The following is a 24,756-nucleotide window of genomic DNA, read 5'->3' on the forward strand; positions in this document are numbered from 1 at the left end:
CTCACAGCACCTCCTCCTCCATACAGGGAATGGATAAAAACCTCCCGCACCAACTATGGTCCGTTCTTTCACCTTGGCAGATCCTGACCTTACAAGCAAACCATCAGGAAAAAAAAAAAAAAAAGAGAGAGAGAAAAAAAAATCCGCATTTCTGAGTTCCGAACAGCAAGCCAAGTGCTTTTCCGATGCCCGCAGAAAGCCGAGCAGCCGCGGCCGCCTCCCCGAGCGCCGCAGAGGTTATTTTGCACTCCGCGGAGCGCGGCTCTGACTTACAACATTTCGGCAGCAAACAGACTAGCGAAATCAAAAGCGCTTACCAGCGCTCAGCAAATGGCCTGCAGTTCCCATTTCAAGGAAAGAAATTTGCATCCAAAGCATTGGGAGCATTTTAACTTGAGTTTAAAATAAATTCAGGGCAGGCACATGCCGCCAACGTGTGTCTGTGACTGGAATCCCAGCCACGGTCAAAGAGAACGTGTCCCCAGCCGGTGAGTGGAACAAGAGCAAGGTGAGAGCTCGGCTCTCAGCGCGGCAGCCGACACGGATCAGGGCCGCGACGCGGGGAAGGGAGCGCAGCTGAGCGCGCGTTCCCGGCCCCTCAGCCTGAAATAGGGACGAGCTTTGGGATTTCATCCCGTTTTAGGGTGCCCAAGGGCGCTGTGGGCATCGCTGCAAGTGGAAGGGAGAGATCCGGGATGGGCTTTAGCCCTACTGGGGTGACTGCCGAGCGCTGGAGCAGCCGGAGCAGCTCCGGTGCTGCCGAGCAGCCTTCCCTGGGCTCTGCTCCCGGCCCGCGGGCAGCTCCAATCCTGCCTGTCCCAACTCCCACAAGAAGCCCTTGCCGAGGCCGCTTCCTCCCGGCTCCCGCTCCCAGTGCAGCCCTCAGGCCCCGCTCTGCCCCAGGCACAATCCGAAGGCTCCTCGGAGGCGGCTTTGCCCTTCCCAGGCGACGGGGTGTATGCAGGGCTCCAGCAGCAGGCTCTGCAGCGCTCGCTTAGAGGCATGTTCGGTCTGTTAGTGCCATCTACAGGGTTCCCTGCTCGGAGCCGCGCCGCGCGCGCTCACCCACGTTGCACGAGCTCACCCACGTTGCACGAGCTCACCCACAGTGTGCAAGCTCACCCATGTTGTGCGGGCTCACCCGCACTGTGCAAGCTCACCCGCACTGTGAGAGCTCGCTCACATTGCACGAGCTCACCCACCCTGTGTGGGCTCTCCCACATTGCGTGAGCTCACCCACGCTGTGCAAGCTCACTCGTGTTGAGAGAGCTCGCTCACATTGCACGAGCTCACCCGTGCTGTGTGTGCTCACCCACCCTGTGCGAGCTCACCCGCACTGTGAGAGCTCGCTCACGTTGCACGAGCTCACCCGTGCTGTGTGTGCTCACCCACACTGTGCAAGCTTACCCGTGTTGCGCGAGCTCACCCGCACTGTGCAAGCTCACCCACGTTGCACGAGCTCACCGTGATGTGTGTGCTCACCTGCACTGCCCAAGCTCACCCACATTGTGCAAGCTCACCCGCACTGCACGTGCTCACCCGTGTTGTGCAAGCTCACCCGTGCTGCACGCGCTCACCTGCACTGCACGCACTCACCCACACTGGATGCGCTCACCCGCGCTGTGTGTGCTCACCTGCACTGCACGAGCGCGCCCGCACTGCATGAGCTTACCCGCACTGTGTGCTCACCCACACTGCATGCACTCACCCGCATGGCATGTCCTCACCCGCACTGTGTGTGCTCACCTGAGTCGCACAAGCTCACCTGCACTGCGTGCGCTCACCCGCACTGCACGAGCTCACCCACAGTAGACGCGCTCACCCACACCGCGTGTGCTCACCCACCCTGTGCGGGCTCACCCACGTTGCGTGAGCTCACCCACCCTGTGCAAGCTCACCCGCACTGCGAGAGCTCGCTCACATTGCACGAGCTCACCCGTGCTGTGTGTGCTCACCCACACTGTGCAAGCTTACCCGTGTTGCGCGAGCTCACCCGCACTGTGCAAGCTCACCCACGTTGCACGAGCTCACCGTGATGTGTGCTCACCTGCACTGCCCAAGCTCACCCACATTGTGCAAGCTCACCCGCACTGCACGAGCTCACCCACGTTGTGGGAGCTCACCCACGTTGTGGGAGCTCACCCGCACTGTGCAAGCTCACCCGTGCTGCACGCGCTCACCTGCGCTGTGTGTGCTCACCTGCACTGCATGCGCTCACCCACACTGGATGCGCTCACCCGCGCTGTGTGTGCTCACCTGCACTGCACGAGCGCGCCCGCACTGCATGAGCTTACCCGCACTGTGTGCTCACCCACACTGCATGCACTCACCCGCATGGCATGTCCTCACCCGCACTGTGTGTGCTCACCTGAGTCGCACAAGCTCACCTGCACTGCGTGCGCTCACCCGCACTGCACGAGCTCACCCACAGTAGACGCACTCACCCGCACTGCGTGTGCTCACCCACCCTGTGCGGGCTCACCCACGTTGCGTGAGCTCACCCACCCTGTGCAAGCTCACCCGCACTGTGAGAGCTCGCTCACATTGCACGAGCTCACCCGTGCTGTGTGTGCTCACCCACACCGTGCAAGCTCACCCACGTTGCACGAGCTCGTGATGTGTGTGCTCACCTGCACTGCCCAAGCTCACCCACATTGTGCAAGCTCACCCGCACTGCACGAGCTCACCCACGTTGCACGAGCTCACCCACAGTGTGCAAGCTCACCCATGTTGTGCGGGCTCACCCACCCTGTGCAAGCTCACCCGCACTGTGAGAGCTCGCTCACGTTGCACGAGCTCACCCACCCTGTGTGGGCTCTCCCACGTTGCGTGAGCTCGCCCACAGTGTGCAAGCTCACCCGTGTTGTGCGAGCTCACCCGCACTGTGAGAGCTCGCTCACATTGCACGAGCTCACCCGTGCTGTGTGTGCTCACCCACACTGTGCAAGCTTACCCGTGTTGCGCGAGCTCACCCGCACTGTGCAAGCTCACCCACGTTGCACGAGCTCACCGTGATGTGTGTGCTCACCTGCGCTGCCCAAGCTCACTCACATTGTGCAAGCTCACCCGCACTGTACGTGCTCACCCGCACTGTGCAAGCTCACCCATGCTGCACGCGCTCACCTGCACTGCACGCACTCACCCACACTGGATGCGCTCACCCGCACTGGACGCGCTCACCCGCGCCGGACACGGTCACCCGCACTGGACGCGCTCCCCCGCGCTGCGCGCTGGCCTCCCTTGGCGAGCTCACCGCAAGCAGCTCAGGAGGTGCCGCTGCAGAGGAAGCTGCAAGGTTTAACACGGAGCCCGGACCCCTTCCCCTGGGCTTGGGCAGCTCCGTGGGGCCGCGAGCGGCAGGGCAAGGCCCGGGAGCGCTGTCCATGCAACCTCCCTCCTTGGTAGCCGGATGAGAAGCAGCTGCTCAAGCAGGGAACTCCCTTAGTTTTATTGCATTTAACTCTTTGCACCAGGGCACATCCCCTCCCGTGGGGCCCTCCCTCCCAGCTGCCTCCCAACAGGATCAGCAGAACTGGAGCAATTTGTCCTGGAGAGGAGGAATCCACCCAACCCGGGCACAACCTGCTGTCCTGCAGCAGGGGAGGATCCGGGCCGAGCTGCAGCCTCCCTCTGGAATCAGGGCAGTTTAGCACCTCGTTCCTGCAGGAGACGAGGGCCACGGAAACCTCTGTCTGGGACGGGTTGGGCTGCAGGCAGGACAAGGGACACAGGAATGCACAAAAGCCCAGGAAAAAGCAACACTGGAAGCCAGCTCTGGCCACGGACAGCGTGCGGCTCCGGAAGGCTCCCGAGACGCATCCCGACCAGGAGGCAGCCCCCGGAATAACCGGAGCGCGGCTGCCAGGCACGCTGCAACGGAGCAATCCGGCAAAATGGAATGTTTTATTTTATCTGTTTGAAGATACAACGGAGGTGGATGCTGTAAACAAAAGGAAAGCAAAACAAATCAATCAATACAGGGCTGGTTGCTATTTAAAAATAAATCAACGATTGAAGCAGGAGGGTGAAAGACCCTCTGAGCGCACAGACAACCCCACAGGGCACCCAGGTGCAGTTTGATCGACTTCTTGGCAATGTGCTCAGAGCACAAGTCCATCTTGCAGCACTTTCATCCCATTCCACGCGCAGGATCCGAACGGGACACGCGCACGGCACTAACAGCAGAGCCGATGCTCTTACCGCTCTCCATGGCTCTCGTTAACCCCGACACACGGTCCGGTCGATTGGCCCTGTCGTTCAATGGCAACAGTGGAGGGTTCGATGCAGCCCTCCAAGATCAGAGAGGCAATTATGTAAACTTTTAAGGTTAGGCTTTGGCTTAGACAACAGCGATGGCTGCAGCACGTTGGGGACGGTCACGGGGACTCGCACACCCCCGTCTCGGTCCTCGCGTGTCCCCAGGGGCGTTTGGCCACGTGTGGAATGTGCAAGGCCGGGCAGGAGGCGAGTGGCAACCGGCAGAGCCCGGTGCCTCCTCCGGACACCCTGATTCATTCCGGGGAATCCAAGCGCAGCAGCGGGACACGGGAGACACCCGTGCGGTGCGGGACACCGCAGAGTAGAGCGGTATCGGGGCAGATCTGCCACTTCTGCCTGCGCCTCTGTGCGCTCCAACACACTGAAAAACCACTAAAAATGTTCTGTGCAGAACAGACCTACCAGGCTATGAACGTGGAAACCAAGTACGCGTAAAGGAACAAAAACAGCCACTGGAATTCCCTGCCACCGGAGCAGTTCAGTGGGATAATGGGATGCAAGGCTGGAAAAGCGGCTGTTGTCAGCGAGCTCCCCCACAAACCCGGCCCCACGCTGAGGCCCACGGGCGCCGTGCTCCACCTCTGCTGCAGCTCCCATCTACGTGTTCCTTTCAGAAGAAATGAGATCAGGAAAAGGTGCACTGAGCAACGGATTTGTACTTGAAGGAGGCTCAGATCTGTTATTAGCATTTTTTGTTTTCTCCTCGCACGAAATGCATTAACAATGATTTAGAACAAGCAGAAGTCCAACGGAGCAGGAATGTCAAGGTTTGGTCTACAAAGAGCTAACGCAGACTACAAATTCCTTCCAATATGCAGGATGGTTCAGAGCAAAAGGAAACAGACACACAGGGCCATTGACTATGGCTCAAACCTGTCTCTAGCCACAACGAGGTCAGATTAAAGTGGCCACAGTTCTACATTACAGCCCCAAAATCATCATTTTATTCCCCAAAGGACGAAATTCGCTCCTTTAAACAGGTATGTGCTGCACAGCTATTGGGCTGGCACACTCTGGGGTAATCCAAGCCCTGCAAATTAATTAGCTTTTGCTTACTTAGTATTGGAATAGGGGGCTCATTACGAGTCCTAGCTATATCCGCATCTTTCCCTCCTCAAATTCTAAGCACCTACTACAGCAAAATCAAGTTCCATCTAAATTATTTTGTGACAAGAGCTACAGCTGGATGTCCTCTCTTTGAGCAAAATCATTCGACTGTTAATATTAAAAAACGTTCTTGGAATCGCTCATTCCTGCAAGGTGAGGAAACTTAAAGATTGCAAAACCCAACCGTCCAATGGAGAGAAATGCCTAAAGAATAATAAAATAGATCAGCTCAGCTAAAGAAAAGCCAGTGAACCCGGTGGTCGAAATGCTGAGCCAGGGCACGTCAGTGGACTGAAATACAGTTACTTACCTGGCTTGTGCATGATGCTTTAAAGAAACTGGTTTGCAAAGGGAGTAGAAGAGCTAAGAAAAGGATCAGCACGTGCACGACCCGCACCTGCGAGGAGGCTGAATCACATAAACCAGCTCTCTGATCACCCCAAGGGCAGCAAAAGCCGGATTTAGCCACTGCTGCCGTCCTCACAGAGGAATGCAGCAAGCCTTTTCATCTCTGCATCAGCTAAACAAGCAGAAAGCATCTAGAGTAGGCATGAAAGGATGAAAATTATGTGAAATTAGGGCACGTTCAAGTGGTGTGTTCACATGACAACATTACTAAAAATATATATTTCCCAAAAAAAAAAAAAAAAAATCTGCATGTGCACAAACCAAAGAGCTCACAGGACCTGGGGTGACATATCTCCAGGAAACTCAGCAATGCTGCCCCTTGCAGGCATGAGCACCAGGAATGCAGCCCTGGGATTCCTGCCTCAGAGGGGTGAGGGATTTGGGAGCAGCAGCTACACCCTGGGCTCACAGAGGACCTGCTGTGAGCCCATTTGGAACACCCCTTCCACCTCGTGCTCTTTTGTTAAGCGCCTGTTTTGTCCCCTTACCTAGAGAGGGTTAGTTAACAAAAACAAAAAAAAAAAGCAAAAAAGGAACCATCACTGCCAAATATGCCCAACCTTCACATTAAAGAAGAGCAGCACAGCCTCCAAGCTGCACCTCTTCAGCAGGGAACCTCCTGGCCTGCAGGGAAACTTCCCTGGGGCTCCGTAACAAAGGCACGAGCTGGGGCTCGGGATGCAGGTCTGCAGCGCCCGCAGCTTCCCGGGAAGGGCTCTTCCATGGCTGGGATGTGCTGCAAACAGGAGCACTTTGCAAGATGTTTCTACCACCTTAGCAGTAGGTCCTAACAAGGACATTAGGAAAGAGATTTTCTGCACTCATTCACATTTGCTCCTACATTGTAAGAACCCAACTGTCAACCCAAACCTCCAGCTACGGAACCTCCCACCTTGCTGGGCTGACACGAGACGCAATCCGAGTACCAGCAGACAGAGCGAAACCCCGAGCCCCTTTTTGAAGAGATTATTTCTGAGCCAGGGATGTCTCAGTTTAAGAACCACAGCCCCTAAGGGTCTGGCAGCACTGCTTTCTCTGCTCCTCCTTTTCCAGATGACAGTTATTCACAGACAAGTCATTTGTCACAGCAGCAGCAGAGCTGGCCCGCTCGGAGCGCCGCAGCAGCCTGGCTTTTCCTTGGGTGACCTGGGACAGAGGCAGCAGCTCCAAAACCAGGTACAGGAGGCACCTCTCCAGCAAAGGGGCCACTGCAGCCACCCAGGGAAGAGCAGCCCCAACGCTCACAGCCCCAGGCTATGCAAACCCACACTCCCTCCGAGAAGGGGTCCCGTGGCCCACTGGCACCTTGCGCTTGTAAACATTTTTTTGGCTCTCCCAACCCACCTAGTGACCTGTATTATCATCGTGTGTAACTATTAGCCCTGTAACTACAAGAACTGGGACACATTTAACTCGCTGCTCCTTCCCCAAGCTGCTGTGTCTGCCTGAGCTAAGGCAGCACTACCCACAGCCCTTGCCAGGGTGACAGATACCAAGAGCCCTCCCCGCTCAACAGATGAGGAGGTGATTACAGAGACATTTACTAACGAGGTAACCTGATGCTGCACGAAGGAAACGGGATCTGCCTCCAGAAGGAATCCACTCGCCTGATACCTGAAGCTGACTGCAGCAGTCAGCAGAGAGGGAGATGAGCACATATAAAACACTGCTAGGATTCATGGGCCAGCAGACATAGCTGCAATACTTGAGTCCAGAGCCAGAAGTTTTGAAATGCTGAGTACTCGTCCAGGAGTGACGCTTCCATTAGCAAGCACCTCCCTGTGCAGTTACAACACTCAGCACAGCATCATTTACTTGCAACTCCACCTGCCCCAACAAAAGGTGCGAAGGAAATAGGTTTGGTCCCCTTCCCCCTGCCCCAGCTACAGAAGGTTTTGTGCTGTTTAGTAGTACCCATTATAAGCAATTAGAACAAATGAAACCCGAGGATCGGATCCGTAAGGTGATTCCCACTGGTGGTCTTGCACCTCTTGGTCAGTCTATGCAGTTGAAGCCACCGGTTGACCCCAAATCATCTGGAAAACAGAAAAAACAGAACACCAGAATGAGCAGGGACAACCTGACGGGTCCTTGCAACTCGAATCCGCTGGGGGAGCTGAGAGGCCGGGCAGGGAGCTCTGCCCAGGGACATCTCTCTCCTTGGCCCTTAAAAAAAGACACCCCCAAAATTCAAACTTGTGTGACCCCCAGACTGACAGCACGTCACCGTGACAAATGCCAGTGTTTGCTCCAATGGAATCACAAGCTCCAGCTGCGATTCGACTTGGGAGTTATTCCCCCACTCGATAAACAGAAAAGTTTAGTTTTCCTCCCTATGGCGGAGAGCGAAGGAGGAAGAGGAAAGGGAGGAAGAGCCCCTTGGGATACGAGGGCTCCCTGTCCCTCCTGCCAACGTGTTAAACACCAGCAGCCTGTAACGTTGGGCATGTCCCTTTCCACGTGCTTGGTCAGAAACCAAAGGGAAATGAGATAAATTTGTGTGCTAATGCAGAAAGACAGCACACCGAAAAGCTGAATTCATGCAGATCCAGTTGTGAGATCCGTCCCAAAGCTTACACATCTTTGGAAACCCGTAGCCATTTTGATTAAAAAAATTACAAAATGTCCATTTACCGCTTCAGATTCCTTGTCTCAAAGACTGTGTCTTCATCGCTGTCAAATGAAGCCATCTCTATGTTTTCATCGTAGTTTGAAAGAAGACCGTATTTCTTCCGCTGAGGTTTCTTCAACCTGAAATTAGTTTTGAGCTCGTTTCTGGGCCGCTCTGATCTAGAACTTGGGTACACAGAGATTGCAGGTAAGCGCTCGGTCACGGCCAGCAGCCCCAGCTCGCGGGGAGACGCAGCCGCGGGGCAAAACGAGCCAAACTGGGGCCCTTCGGGCAACAGATAACGGGGGAATTTACCGGGGCGGCTCCCCAGGAGGAGAAACCACCAGGGCCAAAGAGGGAACCTGGGCCAAGGAGGGGGATCAGGGCAGGGAGCAGCCCACGGGCTGGGACGGGGGGATCCAAACTGAGGAAATGGGAACCAGGAGGGGCAGAACTGGACCGGGGGAGCAGCCTCCGGGCCAGGGAAGTGGATGGAAGGGAACCGAGCTGGGGTGAGGGGAGAAGAGTGAGGCCTGGGGGAACCAACCCTTGGGCCGGCCAGGGAAGGGCAGGGGAAAACGGGGGAGGGAAGGGGTGGGAAAACGGCGCTGGGGGAACCATCCCGGGGCCGGGGGAAGCTGCGGGGGGAACCGGGCCGGGGAAGCAGCTGCTGGGCCAGGAAAGCAGCGGGGGACCGGACCGGGCCGGGGGAACCGGGCCGAAGCAGCCGCACTCACCGCAGCGCCCGCAGGATGAAGTAGAGCGCGGCCAGCGCGGACAGGGCACTCAGCACGTACACCGCGCGCTTCACCACCGGCAGCCCCGCGCCCCGCGGCAGCACCGGGCCCCGCGGCGGCGGCGGTGCCGGCCCGAGCCGAGTGCCGTTGCCCGCGGCGGCGCGCGGCGGCCCCGTGCCGTTGAGGGCGCTCGGAGGGGCGCTCGGAGGAGGAGCGGGGGACTCGGCCCCGGCGCCGCGCAGGAGGAGCAGCAGCACGAGGAGATGGCGGCAGCACGGCCGGGGCATGGCCGGCGGCGAACGGCGGCGGCGCAGAGAGGCCGCGGGCCGGTGCCGCGCGGCGCAGCGCCCGCCCGGCCCCGCCGCAGCCCGCGCGCCGCGTTCCGGGGCAGCCGCGTTCCGGAGGGCGGCGAGGGGCAGCCCGGCCGGGGCGGGGGCGGGCGGGCGACCCGCCGTGTCCCCTGGCCGCCATCTCCCCCCTCATGATCGCCCCGGGCCGCCATTTCCCCTCTTAAGGTCGCCCCGGGCCGCCATTTCCCCCCTCAGAGGCACCCCCCGGCCGCCATTTCGCTCCTCACTGCAGCCGTTCCCCTGCGCAGCACAAATCCTCCTGCCTCCGTGCCCATTTTTTCCCCCCAAAAAAGCCGTGTCCCCCCTCGCTGCGATGGGACCCGTCCCTCCCCGTTGCACACAGGGCCACGAGGCCACCCTTGACGAGCAGCCCCGGCCAGGCCTGCACAGCAAGTGCAACCAGGGCAATTTCTTACCCCCTTCCCCGAAGTGCCACGTTTGTCCCCAGGAGCTCGCGCTGGAGTCAAACACCCCCAGCAGAACAGGAATGCGGGTGCCGGCAAGAAACAACGTTCCCCACAAACCTGTCTTTCCCTGCAGGACTAGGGAACACGGATTCCACCCTTCAAGCACGATTGTTACCAGCACAAAACCCACAATCGCGTAACCTCATCAAAGACATTCGTGCTGGAGACTTCTTCATCTAATGAGCTCTGCTGCAAGGGGGACTTAGTGTACACTAACCCCAGCCCCACAGCTGGGTGAGGCCAGCAACAGAATGAGCAGGATAAAGCAATGAAACGTTTTCTTTTTTTCTGCACAGCAAGGGCAGGCAGGAGAGCAGCAAAATTCATCAGTTTATCGCATTGCACACAGAATTCTGCATTTTCCTCAAAGCTGCTAGAAATATACTGCACCTTCCAGCCCCCTCAGCAATGCAAATCCTTCTTCCTGTTGAGCTGGCACCTTTGGGGATTTAACTGAGAATTAAGACCTCATTTTTCACAAGCATCAGATGCCTGCATCGAATCAATTCGAGACCGAGGAGCAAGGCTGCAGTTCAAGGTCTCAGAAGGAGCAGTCATTTTGGCACACAGATGGTGATGATCAGTGAGATGAGGTGGTGGAAATTTTAAAGTCATCTGAGCAGCTTCCGCTCTTCAGTATAGCATGACAAGACACAGGTATCGCATATCAAAGACAACACCCTCAAGGGCAGACTTCCAAGGACAGTGTGAGTTACAGTGTGATGTCCTGGAAAACATGCACCCTTGGATCAGGAAGGGATCTTGTAATGTGAGGCAGCAAGAGAGAGTCGAGGACCAACGCGGTGGCCATCAGCTCTCACCTACTTCATCACGAGCCAGCAAGAGCAGGATGGGGTGTAAGTGGATTTAAAAAATTAAGAACAAATATTCACATACAGAAGGGCAACATATCCTAGTTAGGAAATATGACATGTATTTTATTAGCCATTCTATTCCATAAAAAAGCAAGTACAAATTGACTTTTTCCAAATAGTGGCTTATGCATTCAATCCGAGGCTGAATTTTGTATTTATACTAGGCAAGCATCTGGAGTGTTAGCTCCACACAAATATGCTGAGGTTTTTAAAGCTTGCCAAGTGCCAGGGTCTAGGCTGCTCCAGTCCTAGCTCTCCAGGCAGCTCCATACCTGCCCTCTTCCCCGCACCTTCCTGAAATGAAACCTCCTACACTGTCATTACCTGCATCCCTGCAAGCCCACCTGCAAGACACTGCAACCACTACTGCACCCCAAAACTCATCTGCTTCTTTTCCTCATTCCTCTTGTATTGAGTTGCAGGAACATCACATTTCACAGCAAAACGCATTAACTTTAATTAATGTGTATGAAAACAGCTCATTACTCAAGCTCAAAACAGCCTGGGCATTCAAATGCCAATTAATTTTTGTCTTTAAGCTTTGTTACTTGCTTTAGCCAACTGAAACGACTTTTAAGAAAACAACAATACCAATTCCATCTTTACAGAACTGCTTGTCTAACAATTTTCAGATGTACTTGCATTGTTTTTTGCATGTGCAAGGTTACAAGAATCTAAGTTCTCAGGGTTGCCAACAAGGACAGGTTACACTTTCCATCCACCTCCCCACTACAGCAACTTTTTTCTTTAATTATTTAAACCTAGGCAGCACCCCAAACAACTATTTCCATTGCACAACTTGGCCACAGTATACTATCCTTATGTCTTCCCCACAAAAGTACTACAGAGATTCAGATTTGATTTCATATTCCAGTATTTTATTCTATTTTCACTTGTTTGTTCCATTGATCTATATATAAAAAAATGGTAAAAACATTGCTCAAATTTCTTCTCCACTGCAGTCACATCTGTCCTTCTCTCTCTTCTCCGATGCAACTCAATGCTGAAATAAAATTAAAACAGTAAACTTAACTTTTACAGAGAAAGAATATGCAAAATTCTCATCTAGGAAACACTGAAGACACACTCACAAACCAGCACTGTTAAAACAGCAGTTTACCATATCTTATGGTTCAGGAAAAATTACTGGGGTGAGGAACAGACTGAACAAAGGCCATGTACCTGCTTGGTGAGCTCAAGTCTCAATACAGCTTCCTTAGAAGGAACACATGCCTTTCCCAGGATTCCCATTCAGCTTCCATGTTGAATATCCATCTTCTCTTCAGCCTGCCAAAGCAAATATGCATTAATAATAATATCAAGCAGAGGGTGTGCAGCGTTCCCCACCTCCCCCCGAACACAAGTCACATCATAAACGAGGGTTTCACAAGCCATTCGCTGAACCCATCACATCACAGAAGCACAGTCTGGGAAAACTGTTCCGGGGCTGGCTGCTGCCTTTGATATGCCAGCCAATGTATCATTGATCCCTAAGCAGAGTGTTAACCACTTTGACATGGCTGCTTAGGAAGTGTGGGCTATGGGAAAAAGTTAATGGCAACAAGTAGGATGGCAAAGAAAGCTACAATTAAAAAAAGTGAGCAACTTAATGAAGTCTAGAAAGAGTCTCAATAGATGAACACATATCAAGTCAGGGAATTCTGTTTCCCATCTTGCTTCCATACCTACTAGCAAGACATGACTGCATGCCCAACTCTGATCTGTGGAACTGAAGTTGTGCCACAAGCCAAAGATTGCATACGGCATGGGTTAAAATTTTTCCATCAGTTGACCAAAATTGTCAAAGGAATATTTCACAGGTACATTAGACTTTCAAATGAGCTCTCAACAAGAGGAAGGATGCGGACATGAGCAAAAGGAGTTACCTCGAATTACAGGACTATTTCCACATATGAACTAGCCAAGAGAGCAGCTTTCGTCTCAGAGGTTTCTGTTGGAGGCACAACACTTCTTTTCTCCAAGGACACTGCAGTTTCCATATGCTAGCAAAGAATTCTTAGAACTTGTAAGCAATGACAAAGCTAGCTAGTTACGGCAATTTACCTACCATTGAACACCGTGTCAAGCTAGTAACTAGTCCAGGTACCAAAGGACTGATTCTTTACTAAAGCTTTTCAATGTCTGCTTTATTTTAAGGAAACATTGATTATCCTACCCAGCCAGCTGGCATTCCCTTCACCTTTGCTGGCTTAGAATTCAAGTACCAAATTCCCTAAGGTATCATTACTTTCAACAATCTGCCGCTACACAAGTTTCACTACTCTTATGTGCAAGTATGCTGAAGGTATTCACATGTCAAGACTGGTTAAGATTAAATTCTATCAACTCATCAATCTGGTTTGCTCTAATACTATCAGCAATCATCTCCTCTGACATCCTCTATTACTTAGTCTATTCTTCATCTTCAAGGATTGTGTTGTGCAATGAAATGTAAATGTCAGGAGCAGAGTTCATTTCAGACGGTCTTTTAATAGGCTTCGTAAAGCCAAAGAAAACTGTATACAAGAATCCTTTACCACTTCAAATACAATATCAATGGAATATGCATATTTCTTCCAGTAAAAAAGGACAATATAAATAAACATTTTCAAGAACCTCTTTTATGGTAAGTTTGCAAGTCTATTTCTGGGTAATTTACATCATTACAACAGTAAAAATACCGTTATGCAACTTGAACATACAAGCAAGTTTCTCTTTAGATATATCAAGGTGGTTTGCCTTCCAATTTGTACCCAGGCTGCATTCCTACCTTGCTACACTAAAGGAATGTTACAAAAGACGAAGGTAATGCACTTAAAAAAAAATAAAAATAAAAAAGTCCACAGCTTGTTCAGCTTCCAGTGAACATTGAATTAAAGGTCCTTTCTATCTCAAAAGAAACTGAATTGGGGCCCCAACTTCACAACTTTAAAAAAACACCTTGGCTCATCATGAAGAATAAAATAAAATCTGAAGTGCTTTCAAAAAAGGTTAAAAACACTTGAAAGCAGAGCTTTCTTAAAGAAAAGTCTAATTAGACCATCTTATATCAGAAGCTGTCAGGCTGTGTTTGACAAGATTAGAACTGATAATACTACAAAAGTGAAAATACAAGTAGATGTACTACACAATAACGATTTCAGCGAAGCTCCAAAAATCTTTATAAATACAGCCATTGGAAGGACGATCTTGAGTCAGGAAGGATTTTTACTCGTTGTGTGTAGCTGAGGACAAGAAGCAGGCACAATTGTAAAGGCACTGAAGCATAGACAAGTTCCAGCATTTTACTCCCTTGCATTATTTCAGAAGCTAATGCTAGTTCACTATGGCTTAAGAGAACTCCCCCACCCTTGATTAAAGTTTGTTAGGGTACCTGAGGTTTGTCTTAGTCTCAAGCTCGAGGAATGTAGTTAAAAAACTTGCTTTGCCTTAGATCCAAGCAACTCCTACACATGCATTACAAATTAGAAATTTAAATGGCACAACCACGTCCGAGGCTTGACAGATTGGTTCTTACGGGCAAGAACAAAAATACTGGTACAGTCCAACTGAGCCTTACAGTACTTCCAGACTTCAAGACAGGGTCAGAAGGTATAGAGAGTTCCTACAGCAACGTACACACCATTCCCATTTGAACTAAGACTTACCGTAACTGTCATAGCTGTCTCTGTAGGAGCCTCCTGAAGACCTGTCACCGTAACCACCTTGACTCCTGCTGTTAAGAACACATTCACACACGTTATATTTGTTCATCTGCCCATGAAGCCTACTCGCAATTGACAAAGAGGCCAAGCGCTCTACAAAAACATCCAACTATCTGCAGTGACTGTACCTGCTATTATAGTAGTCTCTGGAGCCGTTATATCCTCCACTTCTGGAATCAAATCTGCTTCCGCCATAGCCTCTGTCTCCACCTCCTTCAACAGATACGAGTTTCGATCAGCACGTTGAGAAATTCCTTCATCCTGTCACCAAGCGCCCATCTTTACACCTACTTACCTCTAGAAAAGCCACGGCCCCGACCTCTGCCTCCACGGAAAAAGCCTCTGCCCCCAGAAGACCCTCCTCTGTATCCACGAGATCTGTTCTCTGATGATTTTCCAGCCTGATCAACTCTGATCTGACGTCCGTCTACAGACTGGAGTAGAGGGAAAAAAAAAATCGATTTGATATTTCAATATTTGACCGTAAAGCAGACCCAATAAACAGACCCGTAAAGAATTACACACCCAATTCTCAGCTAGGCAGTCTCAAGAGTTACTAATTTACACAAACAAGTCATTTATTCAATATTACAACTATGCTATAACTTACAACTAAGTCAGCTTCCAGTGTACGTGCTGTATCTGCCCCCCTACATAACTTTATAGAACTTCAGCAACTTAAGCTGTTTTTTTCAAGTTACTGCGCTGAATAGGAACACATTATGCTGACTTCTTATTCCCTGAAATATTCCAAAGCCTCCTTACCTTTCCATTCATAGCCATCATTGCATCTTTAGCATCGTCTATGTTTTCAAACGTAACAAAGCCAAAACCTCTAGATCTTTGAGTCTCTCTGTCTTTCACCACAACGACTAAAAAGAAAAAAAAAACAACATCAGCACCTATAAAACCTAGGAAACCTATGGAAATCGCTACGGCTCATTATTGTGACCTTACCTTCAGAGATCTGTCCGTATTTAGAGAAGACTTGTTCCAACGACTGCTCATTAGTGTCAAAACTCAGACCACCAACAAAGAGCTTTCCTTCATCAGATGCCATTTTGTCCTGCAAAGCCAACGTACCACCATTAAACCAAAAAAATACTCGCAAAGCGCTGAGCTGGCTGCGTTGCCCCCAAGAGCCCGGCACCAAATGCGCATCCGTGCGGTGAACACACAGAGCAGCCACTGCGTGGACGGCTCCCACGGAAGGGCTCTCTCGTGGAAAGCCGAGGCGCAGGATGGCAGCGAAGGGAGCCGTGGACTTCCACAGCTCCACGACCCGCAGCCAGACCCTCACCCGGGGCTCCCCGGGCCCCTCCATGACGGGGGGTCCCAGCCGGCGGCCCCGGTCCCGCTCGGGGCGCGGGCGGCCATGGCTGCACCCCGCGCAGCGCAGGGCGCATGCGCGCCGCGGAGGGCTCCCCCCCGCCCCCCGTTCGCCCCTCACTCCCGGAGGCCGCCCCGCCCCTCGTGCCCCGCCCCCCTGGGCGCAGGCGCACTACGGCGCCCCTCCTCCCGCCTGCCGCCATTTTGCACCGCTGAGGGGAGTCGCCATTTTGTTTCCGAGCGCGCGTTTCACCCCTCCCGCGCCTCCCGCCGCACCGCACGTGCGGAGCAGGCGACCAGGCCGCCTTCCCCGTGTACCCTGCACAACCGCGGCGTGCAGCGGTGCCGAGAGGCCAGCGCCCTGCGCCAGGGCCCTCCCAAGCAGCGATCGCGCTGCTTCTAAGCGCATCACCCGCGGCTGATGCGCCCCAAGTGCAGCCCGACCCGGCCGCATTGCCGCTGCCCCGGCGCGCTCCTTACCGGTGCTCTGGAGCGGCAGCGTCCACAAAACACTCGGAAGTCTCAGCGCGATGTACGCCGCGGCTGGCGGGGCAGCGCCTTATAAACCCCGGCGTCAAGTCACGCCCCTCTCATGAATATTCAAATGACCCCGCCGCAGGGCGGGGCGGGTGACGGCCGCAAAGCGCCGCCGTGGCTCCGCCGTTTGATTGGGCGGGGGTGATTAATATTCATGAGGCCCCAACGCGGGACAGGGGAGGGGGGGAGAGGAAACAAAACCGCTGCAGCGCCCCCGCCCCCCGCCCTCGCTCCCACGTGGGGGTGGGGTGCGGAGGGCGCCTCTGATTGGCTGAGCGCCCGCAGGGCGCCGCGCGCGCGCGCCCCTGTGAGAAGAACCGAAGTGGAGGCCGCCCATTGGCTGGCGGCGGCCGCGCCGCATTCCCGCGCCACGCCCCCGGCGGCCCGCGAGGGAGGGGGCGTGGCCGCCTGCCCCAGTTTCGCGCCCTTCGCGGCAATGCGGCGGCCGCTGCAGACAAAGGGGCCGCCTCAGGGGCGGCCGCCATCTTGCGCGCCGGGCGGCGCGGCCCCCGGGAGCCCCGCGGCGGGGCCGGGCAGCGCTCGGGAGCCGCTGCCGACGTGTCCCGAGCCGCCCGCCCCCGCCGGCATCAGCATCGCTCCGGCGGAGCAGCCGCCTCTTGCGGGGTGTGGGGCCGATGCCGACACCCCCGCGCCTGAGCCGCACGGAGCCGCCTTGTGACAGGCTCCCGAGCAAAAGTCGTTTTGTGAGGGAAAAAATAAATAAAGGGTACTGCTCAGACCATACAAACGTCTAAAAGTCCACAAGGTGTTCCTCTAAGTGTACCTTGAGCATTAAAAACGCTGTGCTAAGTGGGAAGCTCTGGCGCAGATAACGCATTTTGGAAAGGGTTTCACTGGGTCAAAACGTGCTGAAATCACCCCTGGCCTCTCCAGCCTCTTCCTGCAACAACCACAACCCGGTGATTGCAGTGGCCAAAAGGAAGAGGAGGAAACGGGGCCAGGACGGGCACCTCGCCAGCCCCTGCCCAGAGGCAGCACCAGCTCCACGCAAACCCCCACGGAGCAAGGAAAATAAAGCAGAATTCCCTGTGCACCTCCTGCTGCGCATCCCGGCCTCCCCACTCCCCTCCTTCGCCTCCCGAAGCAGCCGAGTATGGAAAAGCACCGTCCTTGTTCAAACCAGGGCTGGTTTTAATTTTCCCCTGAAAACGTGATTGATTTCCTAGCCGAGCACCAAAGACTAAAGGGAGCCACAGCGGAATGCGGAGCCTCCCGGCCGCTGTTGTTATGTAAACGCAGGGAATGCTGCCTTCCCTGCCTCTCCCAGGGGGGAAATGGGGCTTTTCCGCCCCGATTTGACATTATGCATTTCGGGGATCTACGAGGGAAGAGTTTTTGTTTTGTACACAAGTGGGCATAGTCATTCTGAAACACCGAGCAATCTCAGGCCTGCACTTTTCCCCTCATCGGCAGCACCGTGCACAAAAATAGCTGTTTCGGTACCCCCAGACACAGCTTTTGCATGGGAAAGTTGCACGTTTTGGGTTTCCCGCTGCAGATATCCGTCCTGTCGGGCACCCAGTGGCTCATGGCACAGCCCTGTGCTACTGGGTGCAGCTGGGGCACTCGCATGCACATTAAAAATGCATCTATTGATAAGAAAATCTATCTGTTACCATTATGGCCCCCTTACTGGTAAAACCATTTAAAAATAATTAATTTTCCAGCACAGCAAATAAATTAACAACATTAATTGTTACTATCATATAATACTTTTTTAATACAATCTGCTGGTACTTGAGTGTAGCCGAGATGCTTTGCAGTAAAAGGTGTTTTGCACTTAAAATATTAGAGCAGTAACTTTAAACAGGGTGAAGCTGGGAATAGTGGGATAAGACATCGCAACACTTTGTGCAACTAAATCATTTGTTTCCCCATTGGAAGCATTTTTATTTTAAGCTCTGGATTCAAACTGCAACTAAGGTTGATTATTAATTCTGCATAATATATCACATTGAAGCACCGAGGGGCCACAAGGACGGCAGGGACAGAGGGGACTCGGGTGCCACCTGAGATCGCAGATGAATTTTTTGCCCTTCAAGAGGGCAAAAAGAGCCCTGGATGCCCTGCGTGGTGTTTTGATTCAATTAGAGACGTATTAACGAAAGCATTTCTGGTTCTGCATGAGGGCAGGCAAAGTGACCTTGCCGCGCGGAGCCGTTTTCCGGATCGGCACCGCGGCGCTGCCGGGGAGGCAGCTGCTGGCGTGTCCCTAAGGCCGCCCGTCCTGCAAGCGCCAAGGGACAAACGCGGCTATTTTTAATTGCGCTTCTCGCTCCTCTTGCAAAGCCCAGGCACATCGAGCCGTTTTCGAACGGCACCGTTTGTCTTTTCCATGCCCTTTCCATGGGATTTGGGGCCTGGCAGGACCAAAGGCGTTTGTGGAGCAGTGCAGCTCCCTTCTCAGCTGAGCGCTGGCCCTCGGGGCCTGACTTGGCTCCTCTGACGGCAAATGCAGAGATCCAGCCCCTGGGTGGGTCCCCAGGAGGCAGAGAGCGGATTCTGGTCCCGTTTCTGGTCCCGTCTGGTGCATTCATGTTTTCCTTTGAAAGCAGCACGGCAGCATCTCCCGCGCTGCCGCTGCTCCCGTGTCCCGGTTCTGGCTCCCGGGAGGTTCCGTGTGCTCCAGATCCGGGGCGTTAGGAGCGTCCGGCGCTCCAGCTGCAACCCGCACGGCCCGGGGGCTGTTGGGTGCGGGGAGATCCCTCGGCTCCCGCGGGCGGATTCCGGGGATCGGGCCGCGTGTCCCCGCTCCGAGCCGCCCTCCCTGCAGCCAGGGCTGCCGCCTGCACAGCCCCGATCCCGGGAGCCCCGAACGCTCCTCGCGGGGCTGGGCACGGAGATAGCGGCGCCCTTATCCCACGGGGCAGGTCTGCGGCCACACGTGGGCCAGAAGGGGCCGTGGGTGCATGGACCCACGCGGTGAAAACGCTGCTGCGGCCTCAGCAAGGGCAGGATTCCGGCTCGAGCAAACCCCCCTCTCCGGTTCATGCCGTGCTGCTCCGGGCTCGAGTGCATGACAGCAGCCAAATCCCAAATCCCAGTCAGCCCGAGGCACCTCGGGGCGCATCCCGCCCGCCGGCTCGGGAACCCCGGCCCTGGCAGATGTTCGTCTCACCCATTTCTTTAAAACCTCCGGTGACGGAGATTAGCGCAGCCTATAAACGGATAACGCTTCCTGGAAGCGCCTCCTTCCCGCAGCGCGGGAGCTCCGGGCGCTGGGAGCGCTGCTGGAGCCACACCAGAGCGTCCCGGGCTTCCCGGCGGTGCCGAGTCCCGAGGGAGCTTTGCGGGATGCCCCAAGCTCCCATCCCGCATCCCTGCAGGCAGCCCTCGCCCTGGGATCGGGGCCCTTCTCCATGGGACAGGGCGGTCCGGTGCTGCACATCTCCCCCTGGGCATCCCGGCCCCAGCGTGGAGCGGGAGCAGCCCCGGTTTTCCGGAGGGGAGGAGCAGACCCGGCCCTGGGAACGGGAGCTCCCGGGGGGACACGGGGGACGTGGGCGGGAGCCGAGCGGTTCAGCACCTCGCAGGGGCTCTTGCACAAGCCCTGGAATGGGAGAAGTGGCTGCACCACCCGGATCCCGCTGTGCTCCGGCTCAGCATTCCTGCCCTTCCCGCAGGGATGGAGCCGGAGGGGAGGGAGGAGGCGCAAACCGCCGGCGCGGGGGCTCCTCCTCCTCTTTGTTTTCCCAGGATTGCAGGGAAGGAGGGAGCGCGAGGCCGGATTGAGCCCGGTGCCCCTCCGGCCTCCATCCCACCCCTCACCGGACCACCGGGAGAAGGAGCTGTCACGTGCCGGGAAAAGCTCTTCCCATGGGGAAAGCTGCCTGAGAGCCGGCGGCAGGGAAAACACACGGCCCTTCCCCATGGAGAGGAAGGGCTGCTACCCCGACACAGGGACACGGAGCTGCTTCCAAAGCCCCCAGGCGGAAACATTCCCTTGTCCCGCACTCCTGTCCCTGGGGCGGCCGCTCATCCCGCTTTGCTGCTCGCAAGCCCTGCGGCCGCTCCGGAGGGAAGCGCGGCCGGAGCATCCTGCTCCAGGCAGGAAGGGAGGAAATCGCAGCCGGAGGGGCTGCCCGAACCTGCGCGTCGGGAGCCGCTGCCGGAGCCGGTCCCGGCTCGTCCCGCGCTCCAGCCTCTCCGATGTCCCCTTGCGGCGCGGGGCCGTCCCCGGTGCCGAGGGCCCCGCTCGCCCCCGGGGCTCCCTGCAGCAGGAGCAGCCCATGGATCACAGCCCCCTGCACCCAGACGGGGCAAAAATAGCCCGTGGTAACCACGGCAACGGGCCCGGCTGCGGGAAGCGCTTTTATTAGGAACAGCTGCTGCGCTTGGCTGCCAAATTAGGGAAAATGAACGTCCCGATGGCCCCGCGGCCCCCTCCGCCCTGCAGGGCTGCGGAGGCAGCGCGGCCGAGGGCCCGGAGCGGCTCCGGAGCCCCTCGGGATGCCCCGTGGCTGCAGATCCCTCCGCTTGCGCAGTCCGGAGCGTCCCCGCGTGCCCTTCACCCTCCCGCGATGCCATCCGGGACGTCGTTCCCGGCTCCGGAGCCCCTCGGGATGCCCCGTGGCTGCGGATCCCTCCGCTTGCGCAGTCCAGAGCGTCCCCGCGTGCCCCTCGCCCTCCCGCGATGCCACCCGGGACGTCGTTCCCGGCTCCGGAGCCCCTCGGGATGCCCCGTGGCTGCGGATCCCTCCGCTTGCGCAGTCCAGAGCGTCCCCGCGTGCCCCTCGCCCTCCCGCGATGCCATCCGGGACGTCGTTCCCGGCTCCGGAGCCCCCGGCCTGTGCCTGCTCCGGATGCAGCCCCGTTACGTTTGCTCTGCCCTTAATTGTCACCCCGAGCTCCTTTGCAGCCTGGTGCTTCCGAAGGTTGGGAGATGCTGCCCAAGGGCACCAGAAATTAACTCGCTCCGAGAAAGCCCCGTACGACCCTGCAGGGCCGAGGGCTGGGACGCAGGGGGGGTCTTCATCCCTGCTCCATAGGGAAAATCCTGCTGGGAGCAGCTCCTCTACCCTGAGACCCTGCAGACCCAAGACGCGCACGGTGGAGCCTGGTGGGGATGCCTGGGAAAGGCGCTTTCCCCAGTGCTGCAGGGCCACGGAGCATCCCGAATCCCTGTGCCGGCCTCTTCCCGAGCCTCCCGGCCCCTTCCCGAGCCTCCCGGCGCGAGCAGCGGGGCTGCAAGCCCAGCCCAAGTCGCTCGTAGCCAGCCCAGGGCTTGCAGCCGCTTGCAGCCACGTCGCCGCAGCCAGCGCTCCGCGCGCCCTCGCAGCAGCAGGGATGGAAGGGACCCGCTTCCCCGCGCTGCTTCCTGCAGCTCCCAGTCCCGCGGCTCCTCTCCGCCACCCCGCAGGGCAGGGACAGGAGCTGGGGACATTCCCTGTTGCCCGAGTTGAGCCCGGACGCGTGGGGACGGGGAGGGTCTGGCCCGGGGGGACCCTGGGGTCCGTGGACCGGCCGAGCCGGCCCCCGCGCGGGCCCCGGGCGGCTGCGAGCGGCGCCAGGGCCCTTCCCGCTGCCCTGCCCGTATAAGGCTGGAGCTGCAGCCGGAGCTGGAGCCGGAGGCGCCCGCGGGGCTGCGGAGCGGGAAGGTCGCGGGGGGGCTGCCCGGCTCGTCCCGCCGCTGCCGCCGGCTGCGCAGGGGCCGCTCCGGCCGGCTCCGCACACAAGGAGCCCCGGGAAGCGCGCGGGAACGTGACGGGAACGGGAATGGGACGGGGCTGCAGCAGGATGCACGTCTGTGGGACGGGGGGGGCACCGCGCAGCCTCTCCAGCCCCCAGCGCGGGGCAGAGGCACCCGCAGGGGCCCCGTGCCGCCCTCCCGGCCGCGTCGCTCCTGCTTTGGGCAAACGGGGCAGCCCCGCGCGCGTCCCCGGGCGCTGAGCACTGCCGCGGCGGCGGCAGCAGAGGGCAGCCCTGCCGCGCGCACGGCGCGGCGCCCACGCGCCCGTCACCCGGCCTCGGGCCTGCGCGGCCGCTGCGGCCTCCCCGGCTGCTCCCGGCACCGCGGGGCCCCTCGCTGTGCCCATGCACAGGGCTGCTTGCCCACACGTCTGCAGGGAGCGGGGAGCCCGCGGGCACCCGTGCAGGATGCAGCGCAGCCCCCATGTGCAAGCGCACGTGGAGCTGCACGCGCAGCCCTGCAGCGGCGCTGCCGGCTCTGCTGCCCGTCCCCGAGTGACAGAGTGCGCCCGGATGCGTCACCGGCCTCCTCGTGCCTCAGTTTCCCCACGGAGACGGCGGCTCTGGGCACTTCTGCACCGGGCAGCACAAGCCAGACAGCCCCGAGGCCGCGTCTGCCCTGGGCTGCGTCACGGGTGGATGCGCATGGACCAGGGCGACTCCGCACCCGCTCCATGCGGGAAGCTGCCGGAGCGGAGGGCCGGGATGCAGGATGGCCGCAGGGTGACGGTGCCGGCGGGGCTGCCAAACGCGGTGACGGGAGCGAGGAAGGAGGCGCTGACTCCAGGGGCTCCAGATATTCCCGCTGACTCAGCGCAGCTCCGGGCACCATGCACCGATCCGGCCCTCGCCTGCGGCACCCGCATGGGCTGGGGTCGGCGCTCGCGGCAAGCGCGCACCGCCATCCCCATGCGCTGCTTCCCCAGCAGCAGCGGGAGCCTCCGCGGTTCTCAGGGCCCCTGGCCTCCCGCAGCCCCTGCGGGCGCGTGGGAGCGCGGCGCCCCGAGGCCGCGGGGATGGGCGCCGGCCCACGCAGCGCCCGGCCTGCCAGGGCCGCGGCGCAGGCGCGGGGGCCGGCGGCTTCGCACCAGCTCAGCACTTTCACAGCGCTTAGTCACCGGCGTTGGCTCGCGCAGACGCAGGGGGCCGGGGCGGGCGCGGGGCGCTCCGGGGCCGCTCGGCTCCCATTGCCCTCCCGGGAGCCATCGCGGCGTCGCCGGAGACCTGCCGGCTCGGGATAAACACCCTGGGAATAACAGCCCGTCCCGTGGCGCGGGTGCTCCCGCGCACACCCGAGCGCGGCCGCGCGCAGCTCCCCGTCCGTCGCGGAGGCTCCGCGCGGCCCCGGGGAGCTCGGCCCGCGCTCCCACCGTCACTGACTCACCTGCCCCGCGCGCCCCCCGCGAACACCCCGCGCAGGGGCCGTACGTGGGGCCGGGCGGGCGCCGGGGCCGCCGAGCTCAGCAGGAAAGGGCGCCGCGGGGCCGGGCCGGGCCGGGCGGCTGCGAGTCATTGCGAAAGCGGCGCTGGCGCGCGGGGCCTGGGAACGGCGGGCGCCGGGCAGCGCCTCCGCCCCGCGCTGACGCACGGAGGCCCCGCGCGCCCCGCGCCGCCGCTGGCGAGGCCCGTGGGGAGGCCCCGCGCCGCCCCCGCGCACGGGCTGCCCCTGGGCAAGCGCCACAGGCCGGGGCAGGAGCCCCGGGCTAGCGCCGGGAAGGAGGCTGAATGTGCCCGATGCCAGCCCGGGTGGGCACCAGGGCAGGCGGCGCTGGAGCTGCTGGGAGCCGTCGTCCGGGCACATTGGAGCGTGTGGGAGAGCGTCTCCTGCCACGCGTCCTGCAGCGCGGGGCCACCGTGGCCAGCTGGCACGCAGGACCGGCTCCCTCCGCACCCTGAAGCCCTGATCCTTGTCCTCGTGTGGGGTCCGTCCCCGTGGCCACTGGGGGGGCCGCGGTGGCGCGCGGGCCCGGGGGCCACGTGGCCGCGCGCGGCCGGGGGAGCGGCAGGAATGCAGCACTGAGTCACCGCTTCCTCTGCCCGCCGTGAGTCACTCGGCAGGCGCGCGGGGACGCGGGCCAGGCGTGCCGGGCCCCGGGGAGGCAGCGTGCGCACGGCGGCGTGAGAGGGCAGCCCCGGACACGCCGTGCGCCCCGCGAGCGTGCACGCGGTGCTGACGCAGCTGCGGCGGCTGCGGGCGCCTGGAGGCGCCGGCCGCACATGTGCGGCCCCACGCGCGGCCCTGCGCCGTGCACGAGCGAGCCCCGCGCGCACCCGTTGTCCCACGCGGCCCTGGAGCGCTGCTCGTCCCCACAGCACCCAGGGGTCCCCGCGTGGGGTTCGGGCCTCTTCCCCACAGCGGGGCCTGGGTGGCTGCCTGTGTCCCCAAGCCACGGGTCGGGCCTGGAGGCTCCGAAGCCAAGAGCGCCGGTGCAGCTGGGAAGCCCTGGGCCAGCAGCGCCTCCTGTGGCAACCGTCCCAGCTTGGCCAGCCTCGCGCCCGGCTCCTGCAGTGGCCCTGGGCAAGGGCTGCCCTCGCCAACGTGGGCTCCCGTGCAGCTCCCGTGCGTCGCCCCCAGCCCCGGGGCTGCCCCCTTTGCCCCTCTCTGCCACCGTTCCCCCCACGCAGCCACGGGGCTGCTGAGCCC

General features: G+C 58.4%; 2 protein-coding genes across 5 annotated transcripts; both read right to left on the reverse strand.

Annotated features, from left to right (window-relative positions):
- Positions 1–7,310: 7,310 nt before the first annotated feature.
- Positions 7,311–9,428, reverse strand: FAM174C (family with sequence similarity 174 member C). Its single transcript, XM_088526813.1, has 3 exons — positions 9,142–9,428; positions 8,428–8,544; positions 7,311–7,829 (listed from the first exon to the last, which is right to left on the reverse strand). Exons 1-3 carry the CDS (start codon positions 9,426–9,428, stop codon positions 7,826–7,828), a joined length of 408 nt encoding a protein of 135 aa, XP_088382939.1. The 3' UTR covers positions 7,311–7,825.
- Positions 9,429–12,030: 2,602 nt separating this feature from the next.
- CIRBP (cold inducible RNA binding protein) lies at positions 12,031–16,482 on the reverse strand. Of its 4 annotated transcripts, none has more exons than XM_088526731.1 (7): positions 16,347–16,482; positions 15,495–15,603; positions 15,303–15,409; positions 14,833–14,971; positions 14,666–14,750; positions 14,481–14,545; positions 12,031–12,120 (listed from the first exon to the last, which is right to left on the reverse strand). In XM_088526731.1, exons 2-7 carry the CDS (start codon positions 15,595–15,597, stop codon positions 12,116–12,118), a joined length of 504 nt encoding a protein of 167 aa, XP_088382857.1. In that variant the 5' UTR covers positions 15,598–15,603; positions 16,347–16,482; the 3' UTR covers positions 12,031–12,115. The 4 variants fall into 4 exon arrangements, with proteins under 4 accessions (XP_088382857.1, XP_088382856.1, XP_088382855.1 ...); XM_088526730.1 differs by having other exon boundaries at positions 14,481–14,548; XM_088526729.1 differs by lacking the exon at positions 12,031–12,120 and adding an exon at positions 12,406–14,057.
- Between the last annotated feature and the right edge of the window lie 8,274 nt (positions 16,483–24,756).

This window comes from Tinamus guttatus, unplaced genomic scaffold (genome assembly GCF_059628265.1).
Source record: "Tinamus guttatus ecotype Peru unplaced genomic scaffold, ASM5962826v1 Tinamus_guttatus_pri_ptg000254l, whole genome shotgun sequence".
Lineage (NCBI taxonomy): Eukaryota > Metazoa > Chordata > Aves > Tinamiformes > Tinamidae > Tinamus > Tinamus guttatus.